This window comes from Paroedura picta, chromosome 7 (assembly GCF_049243985.1).
Source record: "Paroedura picta isolate Pp20150507F chromosome 7, Ppicta_v3.0, whole genome shotgun sequence".
Taxonomy (NCBI): domain Eukaryota; kingdom Metazoa; phylum Chordata; class Lepidosauria; order Squamata; family Gekkonidae; genus Paroedura; species Paroedura picta.
The window spans coordinates 123205829-123227325 of record NC_135375.1 but is presented as its reverse complement, the minus strand read 5'-3'; the positions used below and the strand labels follow the sequence as shown (position 1 = coordinate 123227325).

Sequence of the window (21497 nt, the reverse complement as noted above, 5' to 3'; positions counted from 1 at the left end):
GGCTCTCTCAGCCTCACCCACCCCACAGGGTGTCTGTTGTGGGGAGAGGAAAGGGAAGGGGATTGTATGCCCCCTTGAGACCCGTTCAGGTAGAGGAAAGGAGTCCTTAAATACCCACGAATCTCTTTTAATTTGGCCCTCGTGGGAATGATGTTTGGGGAAGAGTTTGATTTGTGCTCAGGAAGCCCACCCTGCAGCCTTCCAGCGTCCTGCTGTGGCCACGCTGAGTGTCCTTCTGTCCTGCAGATTATCAAGGACCTGCAGCTGCTGGTGATGGTGGGGGCGCTAGTGGGGGCCGACGTTGTCCTGCTCGCCGCCTGGATCTTCTTCGACCCGGTCCAGTGCCTACCAAATTTCAATGCTGAGCTGAAGGTAAGAAAAGGATGGAAAGGTTCAGGAAGGAAAAAGGAACACTGGAAAGTTGGAGGAGGCAATGATAAGGAAAGAAGGGAGAGACCCAGTGAAAAATACAGAATAGAATATCTCTCCCAACGGGAGCATTCCCGGTGGGACTGAAAGAGGCTGTGGTACGCCCACTGCTGAAAAAAAACATCTCTAGATCCGCGAGAGCCTAACAACTACAGGCCCGTCTCGCATTTAGCGTTTCTGGGCAAGATGATAGAAAGGGCAGTCGCAAACCAACTGACGGAATACCTGGAAGAAGCTTCGGTCCTAGACCCATCCCAGTCTGGCTTCCGGCCTGGCCATGGGGTAGAGACAGCGCTAGTCGCCCTGACGGACAACCTCAGTCACCAGTTGGATCGAGGCGGGTCGGCACTGCTGATATTATTAGACCTCTCAGCAGCGTTCGACACAGTCGATCATGAGCTTCTAGCTCGCCGCCTCATCAATGCTGGAATACAAGGGACAGCCTTTCAATGGCTGATCTCCTTCCTCTGGGATCGTGGACAGAGGGTTGCAATAGGGGAGAAAACATCAGACCGCTTGCAACTTACTTGTGGAGTCCCACAAGGAGCGGTCCTCTCTCCTATCCTATTTAACATCTTCATGCGCCCTCTCGCACAGCTGGTATGGATGTTTGGGCTGGGTTGCCATCAATATGCAGATGACACCCAGCTCTTCCTCCTGATGGATGGCCGCCCTGACTCTCCCCCAGAAACATTAGCCAGCTGCCTGGAAGCAGTGACGAGATGGCTCAAGCAGAGTCGCCTGAAGCTCAATCCTTCAAAGACGGAGGTCCTGTGGCTGGGCAGGAAGGGCCCATGTGAGGAAGCGCGCCTGCCCACCCTGGATGGCGTGCAGCTCTCTACGGCTCACTCTGCCAGGAACCTAGGCGTGATTCTGGATGCTTCCCTTACAATGGAGGCCCAGATCACAAAGGTAACGCGGCTGGCATTCTACCACCTCTGCCAAGCCAAACTACTAGCGCCCTACCTGGCCCCGGAACACCTAGCCACAGTGATCCATGCGACGGTCACCTCTAGACTGGACTTTTGTAACTCGCTCTACGCAGTCCTGCCCTTAGCCCTGACCCAGAAACTACAGCTGGTTCAAAATGCAGTGGCCAGGATCCTCACGGCAACACCGTGGAGGTCCCACATCTGGCCTATTCTCCACCAGCTGCAATGGCTGCCAGTTGAATTCCGGATCAGACTAAAGATTCTGGTAATTACCTTCAAGGCCATACGCGGTCAGGGCCCAGTGTACCTGAGGGATCGCCTCCCCGCCTATGCCCTCAAAAGAGCTCTGCGCTCCACCGCCACCAACCAGCTAAGGGTCCCTGGCCCTAAGGAAGTCCACCTGGTCTTGACCAGGGCCAGAGCATTCTCTGTTCTGGCCCCCACCTGGTGGAACGAGCTCCCGGAGGAGATCAGGGCCCTGACGGAGCTTAAACAGTTCCGCAGGGCCTGCAAAAAGGAGCTCTTCCGCCAGGCATTTGGCTGAGACCAGGCACAACCAACAGCGAATGAAGGGCCCCTGCTCCCCCCTGCCCCCCCCCCTCAGAATTCCACCAACATATTCTGGACCTGTTTGTATTGCACTGTTGTATTGTCTAAATTATTTATACTGTTATATTGTTATATGGTTATTATTATTGTAAGGTTATTCACATGTTTATAGATTGTTTTATGTATTGTTGTGTGTTCTTATGTAAACCGCCCTGAGCCCCCGGGGAGGGCGGTATATAAATATAATCAATAAATAAACCAACCAGAGGACACTGGGACACCTATCTAATAATAGAAGATCGCTGAATCCAGCGTAGCAAGTAGATGCATAAGGAGTCTTCAATCTTCAGAAAGCAGTTTCTTTAATGAGAAGTATTCTTTAATGATTCCCCAAGTTTCACTCAACAGCAATTTATCAAGGGATGCCAAAATCTGACACGTATTAGTCTACAACCTAGACTATTTCAACAATTCCCTCATCACTTAGAGCAGTGGTTCTCAACCTTGGGGTCGGGACCCCATTTGGACCCCTTCCCTGGGGTCGTCAGGTTGGCAGCAGTGGCAGGTGGCAGGGTGTAGAGGCCTGTGGTGGCAGAGATGGCGGCTGGTGGCCAGTGGAAGAGGCGGACCCATTGCAATGGCTGCCTCCATGCCGCCTTGAAGGTTGTGCACATGCCTGCACACACGAATTTCCAGGGCAGCACTGGCTCCTTCTGCAGCTGCCCATCCTGCCCGGAGGGTTACATCAGCGCCTGTTAAGGACTGTGCCAAAACGCTTTGCTCAGCTCTTTCAGAGCTGCCAGGGAAGTGACCCCTCCCCCCGCGGGTCCGAAGTTGCCCCCTCCCACCTGACTCCATCCGGCAAGCCCTGTGTGCTCTGCAGCAGGGCCACCACCGAACATCCCCCCCACACACACATGTGGTTCAAAGAAGGGAGAAAGGAGAGAAGTGGCAAGCCAAGGGAGCAAGACGCTCACCCAAACCCGGCCTGGAGCGGGACAACGAGCAATGTGGATGTGGTGGCATTGCCACAGCAGCCCCCTCCCCTGGGCAGGGCCCTCGCCCCCCTTCAGTCACCTCCTGCGGGGGGGGGGGGGTCGTCCATGGCCACGGCTGGGGGGCCTGGTGGAAGCACCTCCGCAGCGCTAGCTGGCAGCTCCTCCGGCTGGGTCCCCGCTGGGCTTCGGCACCGAAGTTGGGGTCACAGCGAAGAAAAGGTTGAGAACCACAGTCCTAGAGGAGGGCAAAGGAGAAGACCTGCAGTCATGGATTTAAACTATGTGTAGAATGGTACTGGCTAGATAGCGGGAGAAATATTTTCACAGTCAGAGTAGTTCAGCGGTGGCGTGGGCTTCCCAAGGAGGTGGTGAGTCCTTCCCCCACTGGTGGTCTTTAAGCAGCGGCTGGACAGATGCTCATCCTAGATGTTTGAGGCTGCGTAGAGGGGGGGGGAGTTGGACTGGGTGGCCTGGAGTGCCCCTTCCCAGGATTCTATACATATCAGGGGTCTCAAGCCTTTTCTTCTCGGGACACGTATTTAAAAACTGCAGTTTTTAAAACATTGAGCTTACAGTCCAAAGAAAAAAAAGGTGGAAAAATGAAGTATAAGAGATTAGAACAGAAGGCCTACCAAGCTTGTTGATGCTGCTATTCTGTTCTTGACATCGGATGTTAAACTAAACTGCCATTCAGCTTTAAATTTGTTTCAGATTTCATAATTGGATTCTAACAAAATGTTTAATTGTTGATGGATAACATGATGCATAACATCCGTTGCAGTAGCCATGCTGCTGCTTCTTCACAATGCTTTTCCCTCACTAGGCGCTTCATATAAGCTTCTATCAGTTTACCTGGGACAGAATCAGGTTATCTCTGTAACAAATAATATTTTTCTGGATCCCTACTCTATTTTTTTAAGGCCGCTTGTGGCACAGAGTGGTAAGGCAGCAGACATGCAGTCTGAAAGCTCTGCCCATGAGGCTGGGAGTTCGATCCCAGCAGCCGGCTCAAGGTTGACTCAGCCTTCCATCCTTCCGAGGTCGGTAAAATGAGTACCCAGCTTGCTGGGGAGTAAACGGCAATGACTGGGGAAGGCACTGGCAAACCACCCCGTATTGAGTCTGCCATGAAAACGCTAGAGGGTGTCACCCCAAGGGTCAGACATGACTTGGTGCTTGCACAGGGGATACCTTTCCCTTTACCTTAACATGATGTACATTGCTGTCACACCGAGCAGGGCAGTAAGTAAAGTAAATACATAAGTACAAGATGAGAAATAAAATTGGAAGGCATCAGTTAAGTTTCCAAATATGCAGCCACAGAAACCAGTAACCAAAAATCCCCAACAACTCTGAGCCTGCGTGCACCTTTGGAATTATGGCACGAACCAGCCGAACGCCAAGCACATAGGGAAAGGAGGCTGATTTTAAAAACGTGCTGGGAAGGAGGAATGAGAAAGTGCAAAGCCAACCGGGGCTTGACGGCTGCCACTGAAAGAACATTATTTCAGTCTTCCCAGGCAGTCCGAATCCAGTGGCCAGTCAGAAGCCCCACTTTGCCTCACCCACTTTCAAAAACACTCGGTGGGCGCCAAGAAAGGCACCATGTTGGGAAGGGTCAGGACGTATGGAGGGTGTTCCTTGGTGGCCTCAGAGGAAAGAGGGAGGGGGTGGGCGCTGTGTTCTGAGAATGCCGGGGTTCATTTCGAGCCCTGTGCTGTGCCAGAGGTGCAGACAGAGGAGACGGCTGGGTGGCTTCAGTCCTGTGCTTCTGTCCTCTGCCAGGTGACGGAGAAGGGCCTAATGTGCGTCGTGCACCGAGGATACTTCTGCATGTCTCTGTATTCTGATCTCTGGCTCATTCTCTTCCTGGGATTTAAGGTACGTCGCGTATTACTCAACCCAGCAGAACAACAACACATACAAATGCAGCAAACCCAATTTGCAATGTGAACAAAAGCCAGGTAGATGTCCCAATCCCATAGTGGTGTCAAACAGCATTAAATCTAAGGCTGCAAAACTTTTCACAAACCAGTTCATCATTGGGGCTGCCAATTTCAGGGTAGGACATTCCCATGGATTTGGGGAATTCCTCTGGATCTGGGGGTGGAAGGAGAAGAGCTGGGCTTTTTCGGGTATCCTGCTTTTTACTACCCAAAGGTGTCTCAAAGCAGATGCCCTGTGAGGTAGGCGGGGCCAAGGGAACTCTAAGAGAACAGCTGGAAGAGAACTGGGAAAGGTGCAAGGTCATCCAGGTGGCTGCGTGTGAAGGAGGAGTGGGGAATCAAACACGGGCTCTCAAGGTGGGCCAGGGGGCAGGAATAGCTACAGATGATGGCTACACCTTATACAGGATGTTCCAAAAATAATCCAGACCATTTGGGCTTTCAAACTGGCCTCTCCTTAATGTTGGGGCTTTGGATGGGACTCTGAAGCAGAGAGGCTGGAATGCTGGCAGGACGTTGGTTGCTCACGGCAGTCCACAGCCCTGCATGAGCAAGAATGCCCCCCCCCCCCCGTGTGTGCAGAATGCCTGGGACCGGACAGTACGGAGCTTGTGATGCGTCTGCTCTTCGTTTCCCCCCCACACACACACACACCCACACTCGTCTGCCCCAGGCATCAGAAATTGCTGCACTGAATACTTCTTTGAACCATACTGGATCCTCAAGGGATGCCCCAACCTTTTTGTGCACCGCTGGAATTTGGACACCGGCTGGTGGGCCCCGTCATGGTCGCTGGAAGATGCAGAGCCAGCCATAAAATGTCAGGGAGGGAGATTAGAGAGGACAGTGATAGGGTGCCTTTTAATCTGCACAGCAAATCAGAAGCCCTGCTGGTCAGAAGCCCCACCCACTTTCTAAGGACACTTTGCGGGTGCCAGTTAAGGTGTCAGCAAGCACCCTGGGCACCCCCAAATGGTCACGAGGAGCAAAGGCCAAAATTACGTTTCCAGACTCTGGGCATTGTTTAGAAACTGAGTTGGTTTTCTTACCCTCACTTTTTACTGCCTGAGGGAGTCTCAAAGCGGCTTCCAATTACCTTCCCTTCCTTTCCCCACAATAGACACCCTGTGAGGGAGGGGAGGCTGAGAGAGACCTGACACGACTGCTTTGTGAGGACAGTACTATCAGGACTGTGCCTAACTCCAGGTCACCCATCTGGCTGCATGTGGCAGAGGAGTGGGGAATCAAAGATTAGAAGCCAGGACACCACACCGGCTACTCCCCCCCCTGTACTGCAGTAACCCAAAGCATATTTCCTCGTGCTTGTCCTACTGAACTCCGTGGGATTTCCATGTGCATGTAGCTACTGAGTCTGTTCTTTGGACCCTAGGGCCTCCTCCTGATGTACGGAGCCTACCTGGCCGGCCTGACGTATGGCGTCAGCTCCCCACCCGTCAACCAGTCCCTGACCCTTGTCGCCGGCATCATGGTCATCTTCCTGTCTGGTGAAATAACTCTGGTGGTGGATCGTTTTTTCCACACATGGCACAACCTGGTCTTGGGAGCGACCTCGGGAGGGATCTTTGTCTGTACGACCACCATCAACTGCCTGGTCTTCACCCCTCAGGTGCGGGTCGAAACAAAGCAGGGGGAGGGAAGAGAAGGCGACGAGGAGAAGGGTCCCTGGTTGTTTTGGGCACAAAGCATGGGGAAAGGGACCTGAGGGACGGGGGTGAGGGGCAGCAAGCGCTCTCGTCTGCTTCACCACTGGGGTCAAATCGGCAGGAGGTTGTGGCAGTCCGGCTTCTTAGCCAGCAGTTCCTCGGAGAGGGCCCTTCGCTCAGTGGCACAGCCTCTGACCGGTGTGCAGAAGGTCCCTGGATGTCACCCTGCTCTTCCTCCCGATGGATGGCCACCCTGACTCTCCCCCAGAAGCATTAGCCAGAAGCTTGTAAGCAGAGACGAGGTGGCTCAAGCAGAGTCGCCTGAAGCTCAACCCTTCAAAGATGGAGGTCCTGTGGCTGGGCAGGAAGGGTCCAAGCAAGCAAGGAAGTGCAATTCCCCGTCCTGGGTGGGGTACAACTAATAGCTCATTCTGCCAGGAACTTTGGCATGATACTTGATGCCTCCCTCTCAATGGAGGCCCAGGTCACAAGAGTGGCATGGCTGGCATTTTACCACCTTCGCCCTACTTGGCCCCGGAACACCTGGCCACAGTGATCCATGCAACAGTCACTTCCAGGCTAGACTTCTGTGACTCACAGTACGTGGGCCAACCCTTAACTTTGATATGGAAACTGCAACTGGTCCTAGATACAGTGGCCAGGGACCTCACAGCAACACCATGGAGGTCCCACACCTGGCCCCTTCTCCAACAATTGCACTGGTTACCTGTCGAATTCTGGATCAGGCTTAAAATTTTGCTAATTACCTTCAAGGCCATATCCTGTCTGTGCGCAGTGTACCTGAAGAACCGCCTCTCTGCCTACACCCCTCAAAGACCTCTACACTCCACCACCTCCAACCAGCTAGTGATCCCTGGCCCCAAGGATGTCCGCTTGATCTCAATCAGGGCCAGAGCTCTCCCTGCCCTGGCCCTCCGCCTGGTAGAACACACTCCTGGAGGAAATCAGGGCTCTAACGGCATTAAAACAGTCCTGCTGGGCCTGCAAAAGGGAGCTCTTCCGCCAGGCGTTTGGTTGATGTCAACTAAAACTAAACAACACTTTCTGGGCCCCGAACCTCCCTCCCTTGAACGCACATGCCTGAACCGACCAACCATGGGTCTCTTGGGTTGTTAGAATGTTATTTTTCTCTGTTATTGCTGTTATTATTACTGTTACCTTTATTCGATATAGTCTTGGAGTTTGATGGACAGTTCTTTGTTTATGTTTCATGTAAACTGCTCTGAGCCTTAGGGGAGGGCGGTATATAAATGTAATAAATAATAAATAAATATAAAATTAGAGTATAATATTCAGAGACTCTGGGGGATGGTAGAGGACAGGAAGGCCTGGAGGATCATTGTCCATGGGGTCGCGATGGGTCAGACACAACAACAATACAGAGAATTGGATTAAGAAATCTCATCGATTTTAAATTCTTAAATTCCAGGCTAGTTCTCTCTATGGACTGGAACTTAGAGAGGTGGAAGGAGGAAGGGTCATACCCACCCTGGCTGGGTATAATCTGGGTATGATTTTGTCACAGGACGGCTAGCACTTTTCTGATGTTGTCAGGCCTCAGAGCTGCAGGCCTGGAGGAGCACTTCCGCCTTGCAAGCCCTGTGGAGCTGTTCAAGGTCCTGCGGGGCTCTGCTCTCACTCAGAAAAATGTTCCGCCAGGCGTTAGTTCCATAGTGAGACCAAGGAGGCCTTGATGCGGTCTTCAGGTGTGCCTTTTCCAGTACGTGTTCCTATCTCTGTCTCAATAGCTCCGTATTCCTTTTTTCACGTTTTTAATTCCTGTGAAATAACTTGTTTTATTTGGGCACCCGTGCTCGGCAGGTCCGACATTGGAAAGCCTTCGAAGACCAGAATGAAGCCCTCGGCCACGTGGCCAAGTTCTTCACGAGCTCCAGCAAGAACTTCCACTCCGCGGCGTACAGCGAGGAGGAGATCCGCCAGCTGGTTGAGGAGAAGCATGCTGTGATGCAGCTGCTTGCGGAGGTGAGCTGTGTTTCCACAGCGACAGGCCGGGCTGCCAACTGGGAGTCGGAAGATTCCTGGATGATTTTTTTTTGCGGGGGGAATCAGGGGGGGAGAGCTCAGCGGGGGAGGGGTGCCAGAGGGCCCCCCTATCCAAAGCGCCATTTTCCCCAGGGGAACTGATCTCTAGAAACCTGCTGGACACCCAAGAGAATTCCAGCCTCCTACCGGGAGGTTGGTAACACCAACAGTTTGGGAAATGCTTGGAGGTTTTGGAGGTGGGGCTTGAGGAGGATGGGGGTTTGGGAAGGAGAGGGACTTGAGGGGGGGCATCACACCAGGCAGGCCACCTGCCAAAGGGACCGTGTTGTCTAGGTGAATGGATTTGTGTTGTTGGGTTTCTGGAAGCCAGGACAGCTATTTAATGTGACCCCAGCATGGGGGAGCTAAGCATCGAACCGAAGAATCCCACAACCAAGCCCAACACAACAAGCCCCACAATAGGTTGTCTTGCCAGCGCACGCTATTGGTCAGGTTCACTTTAAACTGGCTGGCTCCGGAGAGATCAAGCTGCGGTCAGTTACAGCGCATTGGTCAGTTACAGCGCAGTTTTACAGTCCTGCCTTGGGCTCAAGTCCTCTGCAGAACTACAGACACAATGCCCGTCGCCTGGAGAGAGCCAGTTTGGTGTAGTGGTTAGGAGTGCAGACTTCTAATCTGGCATACTGGGTTTGATTCCCCACTCCCCCACATGCAGCCAGCTGGGTGACCTTGGGCTCGCCACGGTGCTGATAAAACTGTTCTGACTGAGCAGGAATATCAGGGCTCTCTCAGCCTCACCCACCTCACAGGGTGTCTGTTGCAGGGAGAGGAATGGGAAGGCGATTGGAAGCCGCTTTGAGCCTCCTTCGAGTAAAGAAAAGCAGCATATAAGAACCAACTCTTCTTCTTCCTCAGTAATCTCAGGGCTTTCTCAGCCTCCCCTCCCTCACAGGGTGTCTGTTGTGGGGAGAGGAAAGGGAAGGTGATTAGAAGCTGCTTTGAGCCTCCTTCGGGTAGGGAAAAGCAGCATATAAGAACCAACTCTGCTTCTTCTTCTAATAGTGGGAGAGATCTCTGGCTCCCACCTGGAGGTTGGCAGCCCTCAGTGTTAGCAGCAGGCCTCCCCAGTTTAGAATCAGTGCTTCTCTGCCCATCTTCATGCAGCAGTTTGAAGTGGCAGAGAAAGAGAGATAATGCACAGTGTCATTTGCTAAGGGTGGCAGCCGGTAGGAGACCGGGGGAAGGCAGCAGGCAGGACCGGCAGGACCCAGAAGTGCCAACACAGCTCTCCAGGAATTCAGAATCGCTGTGGAAAACGGGAGCCAGAGGCAGGGGACCTCCCACCCCCACCAGGAGTGTGCTTATGCCGGATGCCCCAGGACAGAATCAGGTCTGTGCTTCGGCACATTACCAACAAGAGACACAGGGGGCATCCCAAGGACAGCCAGATCCATCGGACCAGCCGAGGGGGGACTGGAGGGGAACGGACCAGGTGCAGGAAATAAAGGAAAAGAGAAGAGCTGGGTTTTGTAACTTGCTTTTTACCAAAGTGGTTTACCATCACCTTCCCTTCCTCTCCCCACAAGAATAGATTCAAGGGGGTGGCCGTGTTGGCCTGAAGTAGCACAATAAAATCAGAGTCCAGTCGCACCTTTAAGACCAACCAAGATTTATTCAAGGCGTGAGCCTTCGAGTGCAAGCACTCTTCCTCAGACAACACACACTGGAACAAGAATATAAGGAGAAATTAAATGAGTAGCTTTATTATCAGCATACTACATATTTTGGACATTATAATACCATTTACTACCATACCAGACACCCTATGTGGTAGGTGAGGCTGAGAGAGCTCTAGGAGAACTGTGACTGGCCTGAGGTCACCCAGCTGGTTCCCTGTGGAGGAGGAGTGGGGAATCAAACCCGGTTCTCCAGATTAGAGGCTGCCAGCCACCCTTAACCACTATACACTTTCACGTGCAAGCACACCTCTTCAGATGTCTGGACAAGCATGCATGTGCAAGCAAGCTCATACCTTGAATGAAACTTTGGTTTTGATTTCCCGTCTCCCATTTCTCCTTCAGCCCTTAAGGAGTCTTTGTGTCTTGTTGGCTAAGCGGTGGAAGGGCCGACTGGCACCACGGTCAGGCGATGCTTTGGGCACCAGTTGGCTCGAATCCGGCCCTGCCAACGTAGCTTCACACAAAGAAAGCCAGGAATCTGTGAAACATGATAGAGGGGCCCCCATATCCAGGGGCAGCCCCAGAGCAGAGTCAGGGTGCCTGATTGGTTTGCCCGCCAGAGCAGAGGTGGCCAACCTGGCCCTCCTGCTGTCCACAGACTACAATTCCCATGAGCTTCTGCCACCAATTCTGTAGCCGATGAGGGTGTATGCACAGGAACGCTCACCCCTGGAATGAAACCTGGTTGCTCCTAAGCAGGGGTGGCCAACTGTGGCCAGGGGCTCTTGAGAATTGTAGTCCATGGACATCTGGAGAGCCACCGTTTGGTGCTGGTTGTCTACCGTGAGGCACTATACAGGACTAGCTGGACCCCTGGTCTGATCTGGCAGGGCTCATCTTGTGCAATTCACATTCTGTTTTCAGCCGAATGTAGTCTGTTCACAGCTTTCGGATTTTAGAAAAAGGAAGTTCAGGTTGTTGCACATGCTTCAAGAAGGATTACAGTGGATCACTCTGGATTCTCTCAACACTTTATGGTTAAGAGTTTGAGTCCAGGGGCACCTTCAAGAACAGCAGAGTTTTATTCCACGATATAAGCTGTCGTGTGCACACAGCCTCCCTCAGGTACAATGAAGCAGGGTTTGTTTCACCATACGTACAAGTGAAGAGAAGGCAGGGGGTGGGGCTTAACTGCCACGAAGGTTTAGCTAGAGCTCGGATGCAGAATTAACTGGGCACTTATAGCTGAGAGAGGATGAAGGCAGTAATCATAATTTCGCCAGTGGCCACTAATCAGCATCCAAACGCAGAATTTTGCGTTCAGCGGACCTGTATGTATGGTTGAAGAAACCCTGTTTCATTCCATCTAAATTCCATCTAAACATCCGGAAGAAGTTCCTGACAGTCAGAGTGGTTTCTCAGTGGAACAGGCTTCCTCGGGAGGTGGTGGGTTCTCCATCTTTGGACACTTTAAAAGGCTGATTCTGGAAAGGTTCATGGGGGTGGCAGATGACAGTGGATGAGCGATAGAGTGTCCTGCATAGTGCAGGGGTTGGACTAGATGACCCAGGAGGTCCCTTCCAGCTCTGTTATTCTATGATTCTAAATTCCATCTCAACATCCAGAATAAGTTCCTGACAGTGAGAGCGGTTTCTCAGTGGATCAGGCTTCCTCAGGAGGTGGTGGGTTCTCCATCTTTGGAAATTTTTCAACAGAGGCTGGATACATCTGACGGAGAGGCTGATTCTGTGAAGGCTCAAGGGGCTGGCCGATGACAATGGAGGAGCGAGAGGGTTGTGAGTGTCCTGCATAGTGCGGTGGGTTGGACTAGATCAGCGGTCCCCAACCTTCTTGTAGTTGGGGACCGCCTCCGAGGGTGGGAGAGAGCCGGCGGCCCGGCCACAGCAGCTGCACGTAAACGTGCATGCGCAATTGCTGCGCATGCATGTTTTCACCACTAGGTGGCGCTAACGTGCATGCGCAGAACAGCCACATGTGCGCGTTTTTGTCCGGAGCCAGCACGTCCGGAGCCAGCAGGGGGCGCAAACAAGCATGCGCGGCGGCTCTGCGCGTGTGCGTTTGCGTGGCTGGCGTGCCAGCGGCCGCGCCTGCCTCTTCCCCTCCTCTCGCTGCGGGGGGGGGGGAAGGCAGGCGTGGCTGCTTGCGGCCCGGTACCATGGCCTTAACGGCCCGGTACCGGGCTGCAGACCGGGGGTTGAAGACCCCTGGACTAGATGACCCAGGAGATCCCTTCCAACTCTATGATTCTATGATATCTGAAGAATTGTGCTTGTGCGTCTTTTTTACATGAAAGCTTATACCTGGAATACAACCTGGTGGGTCTTTGAGGGGCCCCTGGACTCAAACTTCATTCTGCAGCTTCACATTGTGACCCACCTGAATCACATAGCAGGCTGAGAAATCCTAGCAAGGGATTTTCTCTGCTGTTTCTCTGGGGATGTTCAAAAAGGAGCCACCTCATCCCACAGTGGGGTGCAGTCTGTCTGTCCTGCTTAAGGGACCCTCCTGGGGCATTCTGCCACATTTGCAGACCAGGCCTGAGTGCTCCCTTGTGATATCAGGCAGGGACTGGTTTCGAGAGGGTTCCCCCTGGCTGTGCACGCCCTTCCTTTGTTCCCCACAGAAAGAGACGGCGATTGCAAGCTTACAGGAACAAGTCAACAGTGCAAAGGAGAAGTTGACCAGACTTGTTGCCGCAGAGGACTATCAAGGGGCTGCCGGATCCACCTTCCCGTCCACCTCGCCTCATCTTCCCGATTGGTCTGCGGCCGTTTGGCCTGCTAGGACCCCGGAAGACCCACCGGCCGACCTTTCTTTACCGGGCCCAGAGCAAAATTCAGGGCAATATTATTCTGCGTTCTCAAATTTGCAGTGCGTGCCGGGGTCTTCGGACAAAAGCCCTGGGAATCTGAAATGTACAGGTCAACGCAACGGACCCCCAGAGGCCCATGACCCAGGTGGACTGCTGAACAGTGCTAGGGGTATTTCCGATTGTTCTGGTGGTCCAGACGATGACGGCAGATGGCTCTTCCAGTGTGCCTCGCCGCTAGGGGTAGGCACCCTCCGAGAACCACTAGGGGACAGCTTTTCTGCACCGAGGGGGGGAGCGGAGCAGCCCCCGGTAGAGAAGCGGCCGCTGGGGGTCAGCTACGTCAGCAGGGATGAGCTCCAGGAAGTCTTGCAAGAGCTGAGCACGGATCACCGGGCCGGGGGCCGGGCTTCTGCTGGGGGCCCAGAGCCGAGCGCGATGCTTGAGAGGCGCACTGGCTGGTGCTTGCAAGAGATCCGGGCCGACGCACTCGGCAGGCTCCCTCTGTGTGAGACGAGGCCAGAGGGGAAAGCCCCCATCTGCCTAACTGGGTCTGCGTTCCCCGGTACTCGGAGCATCATGGACAGAACTCCCGGTGGAACGCAGAGGAGTCCCCACAAAGCAGGCGCATTTCCCTGGGCGGAGGCTTGCAGAGTGGCTGAAAGGGGCTCTTTGCGTGAGCCGTGCTCTTCCTCACCGTGGCTCGGCTGTCGGGTTGAAAACCAGTGGGGACATCTCAGCAGAGAGGACAATGGTCAGCTGTTGGGAAAGCAGCCCACGGGAAATCAGCCGTGTCCCGGCAGTCCCCGGACATCCCCGCACCGCCCACCGGATTTTGCAAACTATATGCCGCACCTTTACCCAGATTCCGACACCGGCAGCAGCAGCAGCAGCAGCAGCGCCTCCTCGTCCGCGGGTGGGAGGCGCTGCTGCCACAGACCCCGCTGTGAAGGCTGCCAGCGCCGCCTGTCTTCCTCCAGCGGCAGCTGTAGCACAGACACGGACAGCGAGCCAGGATCCCTCTCGGGATGCCCCTATGCCAACCTGCTTGGTAGACCTCCGCCAGTCGTCAGCTTCAAGGAGGACTTAGAGCCCACCTACGTGTAAAAGCCTGGCGAGACCAGGAGTGCAGCCCGTGCCAGTCTGTGGAAGAGGATTTAAGGTCTAGAACGGGGGTCCCTAACGTGGCGCCCGTGGGCACTGTGGCAACCGCCTGCATTTTAGAAAACTGGGTGAGGCCTCGTGAGCCTTTTGCCCAGCAAGGCTTCCAGTTGGACGCTGGAGAGGAAGGTGATTGGCTGCAGCCACAAAGGGCTTCACTGTGTGTCTCAAGGCAACTGTGGCAGCCATTTTGAGGACGGCTCTGCCACGGGAGGCAGCCTCTCTGTGCTGCACCCATCGTGCTGTGTCAGGAACCCATAGATGCCGACAGGTTGAAAAAGTTGGCTCTCAAACTTTATTTTTCCTTCCTGTAAGAGACTCCCCCAGGCTCCCTCCTGTCCTGTGAGTATAAGGCAGATGCCTCGTAGTCAGACAGACCGCACGGTGTAAGATCGGATGCCACCTCCCCCCGCCCCCCAGAAGGGATCCCCACCAAGGCGTCCATCGCTGTTGGTGGGTGGCCGGCCCCCGCGGCCCCCCTCTGCACACCGGAAGGCAGCCTCAGTGGCTGTGCGGACTGGAGACTGTTGCCCCCAGGGGGATTTTTATACTGATGTTTATATATTGGGTTTTTATTTGTACCCTGCCGTGAGACGGTTTGCCAGGAGCAGCGGGATATAAATTGGAAAGAAAAAACTGGCTAGCTGTATTGGCTTTCAGGGTGAGAGGTCAGAGTTCAAGGCCCCACCCTGCCATGACACATTGCCGGGCGGCCCTGGGCCAGTCGGATGCCCGCAGCCCAGCCCATGGGATTGGGGGGAATACAAGAGGCGAGTCCTGAACGCTGCTCTGGGGTCCTTAGTGGAGGGGTGGGATAGGAATGTTCTCCATGAACACTGGACTGAGCTGTTCTGTATTGCAGGAAGGTGCTCCGGGCTTTTGGCTCGTCTCCCATTTGGAAAGCGACTAAAACCCAAAACAAACAAACGAAGCCTGTAGCAGAGACTACCGAATTGGGTAGCCGGGTCCCCCTGGCAGCGCAGGAGGTAGGGAGGAGGGGTCGCCAGATGCAGGTTGGAAAACTCCTGGGGTTTAGGGGATGGAGCCACAGACTCCGCCCTCCCGGGCAGCCATTTTCTTTGGGGAAGTGACCTCTGCAGTCTGGAGAGGAGCTGCAATTCCGGGGGGATCCCAGGGCCCCATCCCTACCTCAGTCTCTTTTGAGTTGCCAGCAGAGCAGGGTAGAGAGGGGGACCACAGTCTTGGGACTGGGGGGAGAAAAGGGGCCTTGCCTCTGTATGTTCAGCACTGGAGCTGTGAGAGGTGTCTGGTGTTATGGGAGAGGGTCTCTACCCAGACCCTGGAAGTGGCCGCTCCAGAGCCTTGTCCTGTGTACCAGCACTGAGCCCGCCAGGTTCTACACAGAACCCACTTCCCTAGGACCTCTGAAGGGCAAGCAGAGGAAGCTCGCCCACTCTAGGGGGCCCTGTGGAGAACAGCTGACTGCAGGGGTGTGATCAGACCCGTCCTCAAGGTAGGAAGCCATGGCGGGCCTTTGGAGAGCCACCTTGATTAAGAGCAGCAGGCTCTAATTTGGAGAAACGACTTTGATTCCCCACTCCTCCTCCCCACCCTGGGTCTGTCACAATTCTCTCAGAGCTCTCTCAGCCTCCCCTACTTCAGAGGGTGCTGGATGTGGGGAGAGGAAGGGAAGGTGATTGAGACACATGAGGCCTGCTGGATGACCGTGGGCCAGTAACAGTTCTCTCAGAGCTCTCTCAGCCCTGCCTTACAGGGCGTCTTTTGTGGGGAGAGGAAGGGAAGGTGATTGTCAACTCCTGTGAGATTCCTTTGGGTAGAGAAGGGTACAAAAACCAGCTGTTCTTCTCCATCTGGGCAACTTATCTAAGCTGCAAAGACTCTGGTAGCCTGGAGGAGCCTGAGGGAGATACAACTCTGGTCCAAGGCACCTTCCGTTTCTAGAGCCCCTCTCAGCCGTCCTTTGGAAGCCTTCAAACTTTCCGCGGAGGGGGTGGGTAGAGGGAGGAACCCCCCTGCAGCTCCTGACATGTGTGTTGACCTCTTACCTTGTCTGTCCGGGGCCCTCATTTGGGTGCCTGGCCCCCAACCCCACCCACACCTCTACAAGGGTTTTCTTAAGGGCCTTCAGTTTCCTTCTGCCTGGCACCAACTCGGAGGGTATAGATCTTCTTGTCACATCCGTAAGTTGCTGTGCCTTGTGTGCCATGATCAAGAGAAAGCACCCAAGGGATAGTGTTCCAAAACAAAAAGCAACAAAACCAAATCCACAAGCAGTTAGGGCCATTCTGCCCATACGCTGCCTCCCCACCCCACTAGCGCCCGCTGCATTCCTGACTGCAGCAGGCTTTCTTACTAGTAAATAAAATTATTAATCTTATGGGGATCTCTGTATTCTGCCCTGACTTAGATCTCAGAAGTGAAGCAGTGTTGGCCTTGGCTAGTTTTGCACCCTGCTTTTCTCTACCCGAAGGAGTCTCAAAGCAGCTCACAATCGCCTCCCTTTCCTCTCCCCACAACAGACACCCTATGAGGGAGGGGAGGCTGAGAGAACTGTGACTGGCCCAAGATCACCCGGCAGGCCTCGTGTCTCAGAGGGTCTTGCAATCGCCTCCCTTTCCTCTCCACACAGCAGATGCCCTGTGAGGTAGGTGAGGCTGAGAGCTCTGAAAGAACTGGGACTGGCTCAAGATCACCCCCCAAGGCTGCATGGGGAGGAGGAGAGGGGAATCAAACTAGTTTCTCCGGATGAGAAGTTGCTGCTCTTCACCATGACACCAAGCTGGCTCCCAAGGGAGGCCCGGCAGAAGCAGGCAGTGGCAAACCCCCTCGGTTCATCTCTTACCTCCAAAACCTTAGCTATTTTGGGAATGGATAAGCATTTGCTCTTCTTAATTTGTATATCGCATGCCTCAAATTGTTGCCGAGTGACATTTGACAGTAATGGTTCCTTTGCCGAAAAGATCTCTGTTACACATGCAAACTGTATTTTGTGTTTCATAGGAGTATCGAATTCACCTGCTGCGTTGCTTTTGCAATGCTGTACATTTAAATAGTTAAATTTAGAGCAGGAGTGGCCAAGCTGTGGCCCTCCAGATGTCCATGGACTACAATTTCCGTGAGCAGCACGCTGGGAGGGGCTTATGAGAATTGTAGTCCATGGACATCTGGAGGGCCAGTTTGGCCATCCCTGATTTAGGCGATCATTCACAATCTGAACATTCACAGGAAACCAACAGGTGTTGAAAATGTAATGATTACTGCATGTCAGTGAGGATCCCTAACACACACAGAGGTCTCTTGGCCTTGTACAGTTAGAGATTCCAGTTGTGAATTTAGGGGAGACTGAGGTCTGCAAGGTAAATTCTTAGGCTCCCAGTGGAATTCTATGTGAGAGGGAAGATGGCCAGCATTGCTGGCAGGGCCTCATGGGAATTGTAGTCCATGGACGTCTGGAGAGCCACAGTTTGGTCACCTCTAGGGGTTTAAAGGAGAGCTTTGTTAAAATGTTAGAGAGTCGAGAACGTAGAGCCAGCTGGATTAGGACTGAGGAGACCTTGTTTTGAATCCTGCCTCAGCCATAAAGCTTGGTCGAATCACGCTTTTTAAATGTGACCTACCTTACAGGAGTATTCTGTGAGGGCACAACAATTCTGAATCCCCTGGACAAAGTAGCTGAGCAGGACGTAACACTTTGCGGAGGATGGAGCAATCTCCGTTGGAGAGGTCAGAACACTGTGGGACGATTTCCGCCTCTGGTAGCTATCTATTGTGCAGGCAGACGGCCAACTCATTTTGCAAGATGCATGCATCATTATAGGCCCTCCCACCCCCTTTTTGGCTTCCCTCTGGTCCTGTGCCAATACTGAAGGGTGTCAGAATGAATTAGAAATTTGGTGGTTAATCTGATTTCAAGCGAGATTTTAGTTCTGTGTCCTGGAAGCACAACCGGTTTTCCATTGTGGATAACTGGAAGCAAAAGATGTGAGATAACATTTGACCTATAAACAACTCTTCTGGGAAGGAAAAAAAACCCAGACTCTAACAAACAATTTAAACATGCAGTTTTGTTCCATTACTGGACAATATTTGATATTGTCAGGGAGGAAACTTGACTTTTATTAATTTCATAACAGATTAACTATGAGAGTGCTGTTATTGAATCTTAAGATGTGGGTTTTATTGGTCCTGCTTTTATTTATATGTATTGATTTTTGTATGTTTTAGATTAATACATTTAACAGTTGTCAGCTGTTAAAAACTGGAAACGAACTTACCAAGCAAGCAATAAAAATATTGTTGCTCATCCAACGCCAGCTGACATTTAAAGTAATAATTTTCCATTGTTTCAGTCTCCAAAATTTGAAAAAGGTCTGGGAACACTAATCCTATAGACATCCACCTGCACCTCTGTCGCCAAGAGAGGGGAAAGAAGAGCTGGTTTTTACATCCCACTTTTCACTACCGTAGATTCCCAAAGCAGCTTACAAATGCCTTCCTTTCCCCACAACAGACACCCTGCGAGGTAGGTGGAGCTGAGAGAACTTTAAGAGAACTGCTCTGGGATAACAGTTCTAATAAAACCATGACTGGCCCCAGGCCTTCAGCTGTCTGCATGTGGAGGACGAGTGGGGAATCAAACCTGGTTCTCCAGATTAGGGGGAGCAGCTCTTTGCCACGACACCCCCCTGGCTGTCAAAGGGAAGGAGGAGTATTTGGCCAATGAAAACCACGCTGGAAGTGAGGAGAGAGGGGAAAGCTGGTGCTGCAAGCATCACAGCCTGATTTGGAAAATGATGCTGAGCCCGGTTTTTGAACCAGGTAATACCGAGAACCTATGGGGCCCTCTGGTGGCGGTTGAGGGATGTCACTATTTATGGAAAACCTGATGATGATACTGCTGGATGCCCCGCCCTGCCCTGTATAACCCAGGCTCAGCCGTGCTTAAAACCTGGATGGTCCCGGACGTCCAGGGCTTCCGTGGGAAGGTGGTGGTGACCGGAGGGTACTTCTGCAATTATGAAGAGAATTTAATCACACAGCAGCCACAGATTATTGGCATAGAAATTTTAAAAAAGATTTCTTTTAAATTTAGCTGTAGCTGAATGAGTACACGTTAATGAACTGGTTCCATGTTTGCTTGCGGAATTGCAGGTGCAGCTCCTGATGTGTTGTGATTGGCTGCCTAGCCAGTCAAAATATTTTTGGATACTTGCGTACCAGTAGCAATTCCGGGGACACACCGGAATGGACAGCTGCACAGGGCAGCGGGAGGGAATCCTGCCCTCTGCGGCATGACCCTATGGGAGTGCTCTGGCCAGTTTCAAACAGCACTTGGAATCTGCTTTAGTAACAGGCTGCTAATGGATTCCCCCCCCCCCCATTTCAAACTGGCCTGTTTTAGTAACCAACTGCTTAGCAGCATTTGCCTGTTCATACAACCCTGCTTGTATCAGTTTGGCAAAATGAGGCTCAGCACCGTTTTCTTCCCCTTCATGATGCTTGCTACTCTTCTGTCTTCTGCCACCAGGGCTGATTTTAGTGGCGAGTTAAATATATGGGTCAGTAGACCAGGGGTAGTCAAAACTGCGGCCCTCCAGATGTCCATGGACTACAATTGTAGTCAAAACTGCGGCCCTCCAGATGTCCATGGACTACAATTGTCTACATATTGACTACAGATGTCCATGGACTACAGCTTGACTACCCCTGCAGTAGACCAACCATCACACATTTGAGTTACCTAAGAAATCCCAGGAATGTGCCTTCAGAACCTGAAGGGATGTAAGTGATCAATTTCCCCAAGAGGTCTAGAAATCCATCTCAGGTTGACCCAGTTCTTCAGACTCCCTCCCTTCAGACCAACATGGCGATCCACCAGAATCTGTCCGTAACCACCTTTGTTCTGGTCAGTATGAAATGATACAAGCGATTCCAGGGGAAATTCTCTAATCCCAAACCCAGTTTACAAACACCTCGAGGAAACCTCGGAGTCCACCATGTCAAACACAGCTCATTCAGTGGGGGACCTGTGCTGTTTTCATCCAGTACTCCAGCCAGATAAGGATCAAGGACAATCTTCCACATTGGCCTGCTTCACCACCACACCCTCAGCCATCGTACCCAAGATGGGCTGGTTTCAGACAGGTCATCCTTTGCCAGCAATTCTTTCTTCAGCAACAGGCAAAAGGCTGCCTGGAGAGCCAGCGTGGGGTAGTGGTGAAGTGTGGGGGCCTCTTATCAGGAGAACCGGGTTGGATTCCCTGCTCCTCCACAAGCAGCTAGCTAGGTGACCTTGGGCCAGTCACAGTTCTCCGTGAGCTGTTTTTGCAGAGCAGTTCTCTCTGACCTCTCTCAGCCCAACCTACCACGCAGAGTGTCCGTTGTGGGGAGAAGAAGGGAAAGGTATAAGCTGCTTTGAGACTTGGTTGGGTACTGATAAATTGGGTATAAAAAAGCTTCCGAGGAGATGACTAAGAGGGGATCTTATCACCATCTTCAGGTGTTTAAAAGGCTGCCATGTAGAGCAGGGGTAGTCAACTGTGGTCCTCCAGATGTCCATGAACTACAATTCCCATGAGCCCTTGCCAGCGTTTGCTGGCAGGGGGCTCATGGGAATTGTAGTCCATGGACATCTGGAGGACCACAGGTTGACTACCCCTGATGTAGAGGATGGAGCAGAGTTGTTCTCTCTTGTTCTCCCCTGGAGGGATGGACCAGAACGAATGGGATGAAATTAATTCCAAAGAAATTCTGTCTCAACATCCGGAAGAAGTTCCTGACAGTCAGAGCAGTTTCTCAGTGGAACAGGCTTCCTCGGGAGGTGGTGGGTTCTCCATCTTTGGAAATTTTTAAACAGAGGCTGGAGAGCGATCTGACAGAGAGGCTGATTCTGTGAATGTTCAAGGGGGTGGCAGGTGACAGTGGGTGAGCAATAGAAGAAGAAGAAGAAGAGTTGGTTCTTATATGCCGCTTTTCCCTACCTGAAGGAGGCTCAAAGCGGCTTACAGTCACCTTCTCATTCCTCTCTAGGGCTAGGAGTGTCCTGCATTGTGTGGGGGGTTGGACTAGATGACCCAGGAGGTCCTTCTAACTCTGTTATTCTATGATTCTATGAAATCAGGCTCTACCATGTCTTCTTCTCTCCCGTGCAGTTTATATGTAAAACCTCCAAGGTTGCATTGAAACCTGCCATTCAGGGACGTATTACTCATCATTTCAATGTCTGCTACAAAGTTCACAAAATTACATCCTGCATCAAGTGAGGCATTAGAAGAGCAATTGCTAAATTTCAATACTCATGAA

At 52.5% G+C, this 21497-nt stretch overlaps 1 protein-coding gene across 3 annotated transcripts in view; it reads left to right on the top strand.

The window, feature by feature from the left end:
- The window catches only part of GPR156 (G protein-coupled receptor 156), a 34978-nt gene extending 14273 nt beyond the window's left edge, over window positions 1-20705 (top strand). For all 3 annotated transcript variants that reach the window (XM_077346298.1, XM_077346297.1, XM_077346299.1), the window contains 5 exons: window positions 247-372; window positions 4694-4789; window positions 6245-6481; window positions 8361-8522; window positions 12867-20705. In XM_077346298.1, coding sequence (XP_077202413.1) covers window positions 247-372; window positions 4694-4789; window positions 6245-6481; window positions 8361-8522; window positions 12867-14159 — 1914 coding nt within the window. In that variant the 3' untranslated portion in view covers window positions 14160-20705. The remainder of the gene's footprint in view (window positions 1-246; window positions 373-4693; window positions 4790-6244; window positions 6482-8360; window positions 8523-12866) is intronic.
- Window positions 20706-21497: the final 792 nt, after the last annotated feature.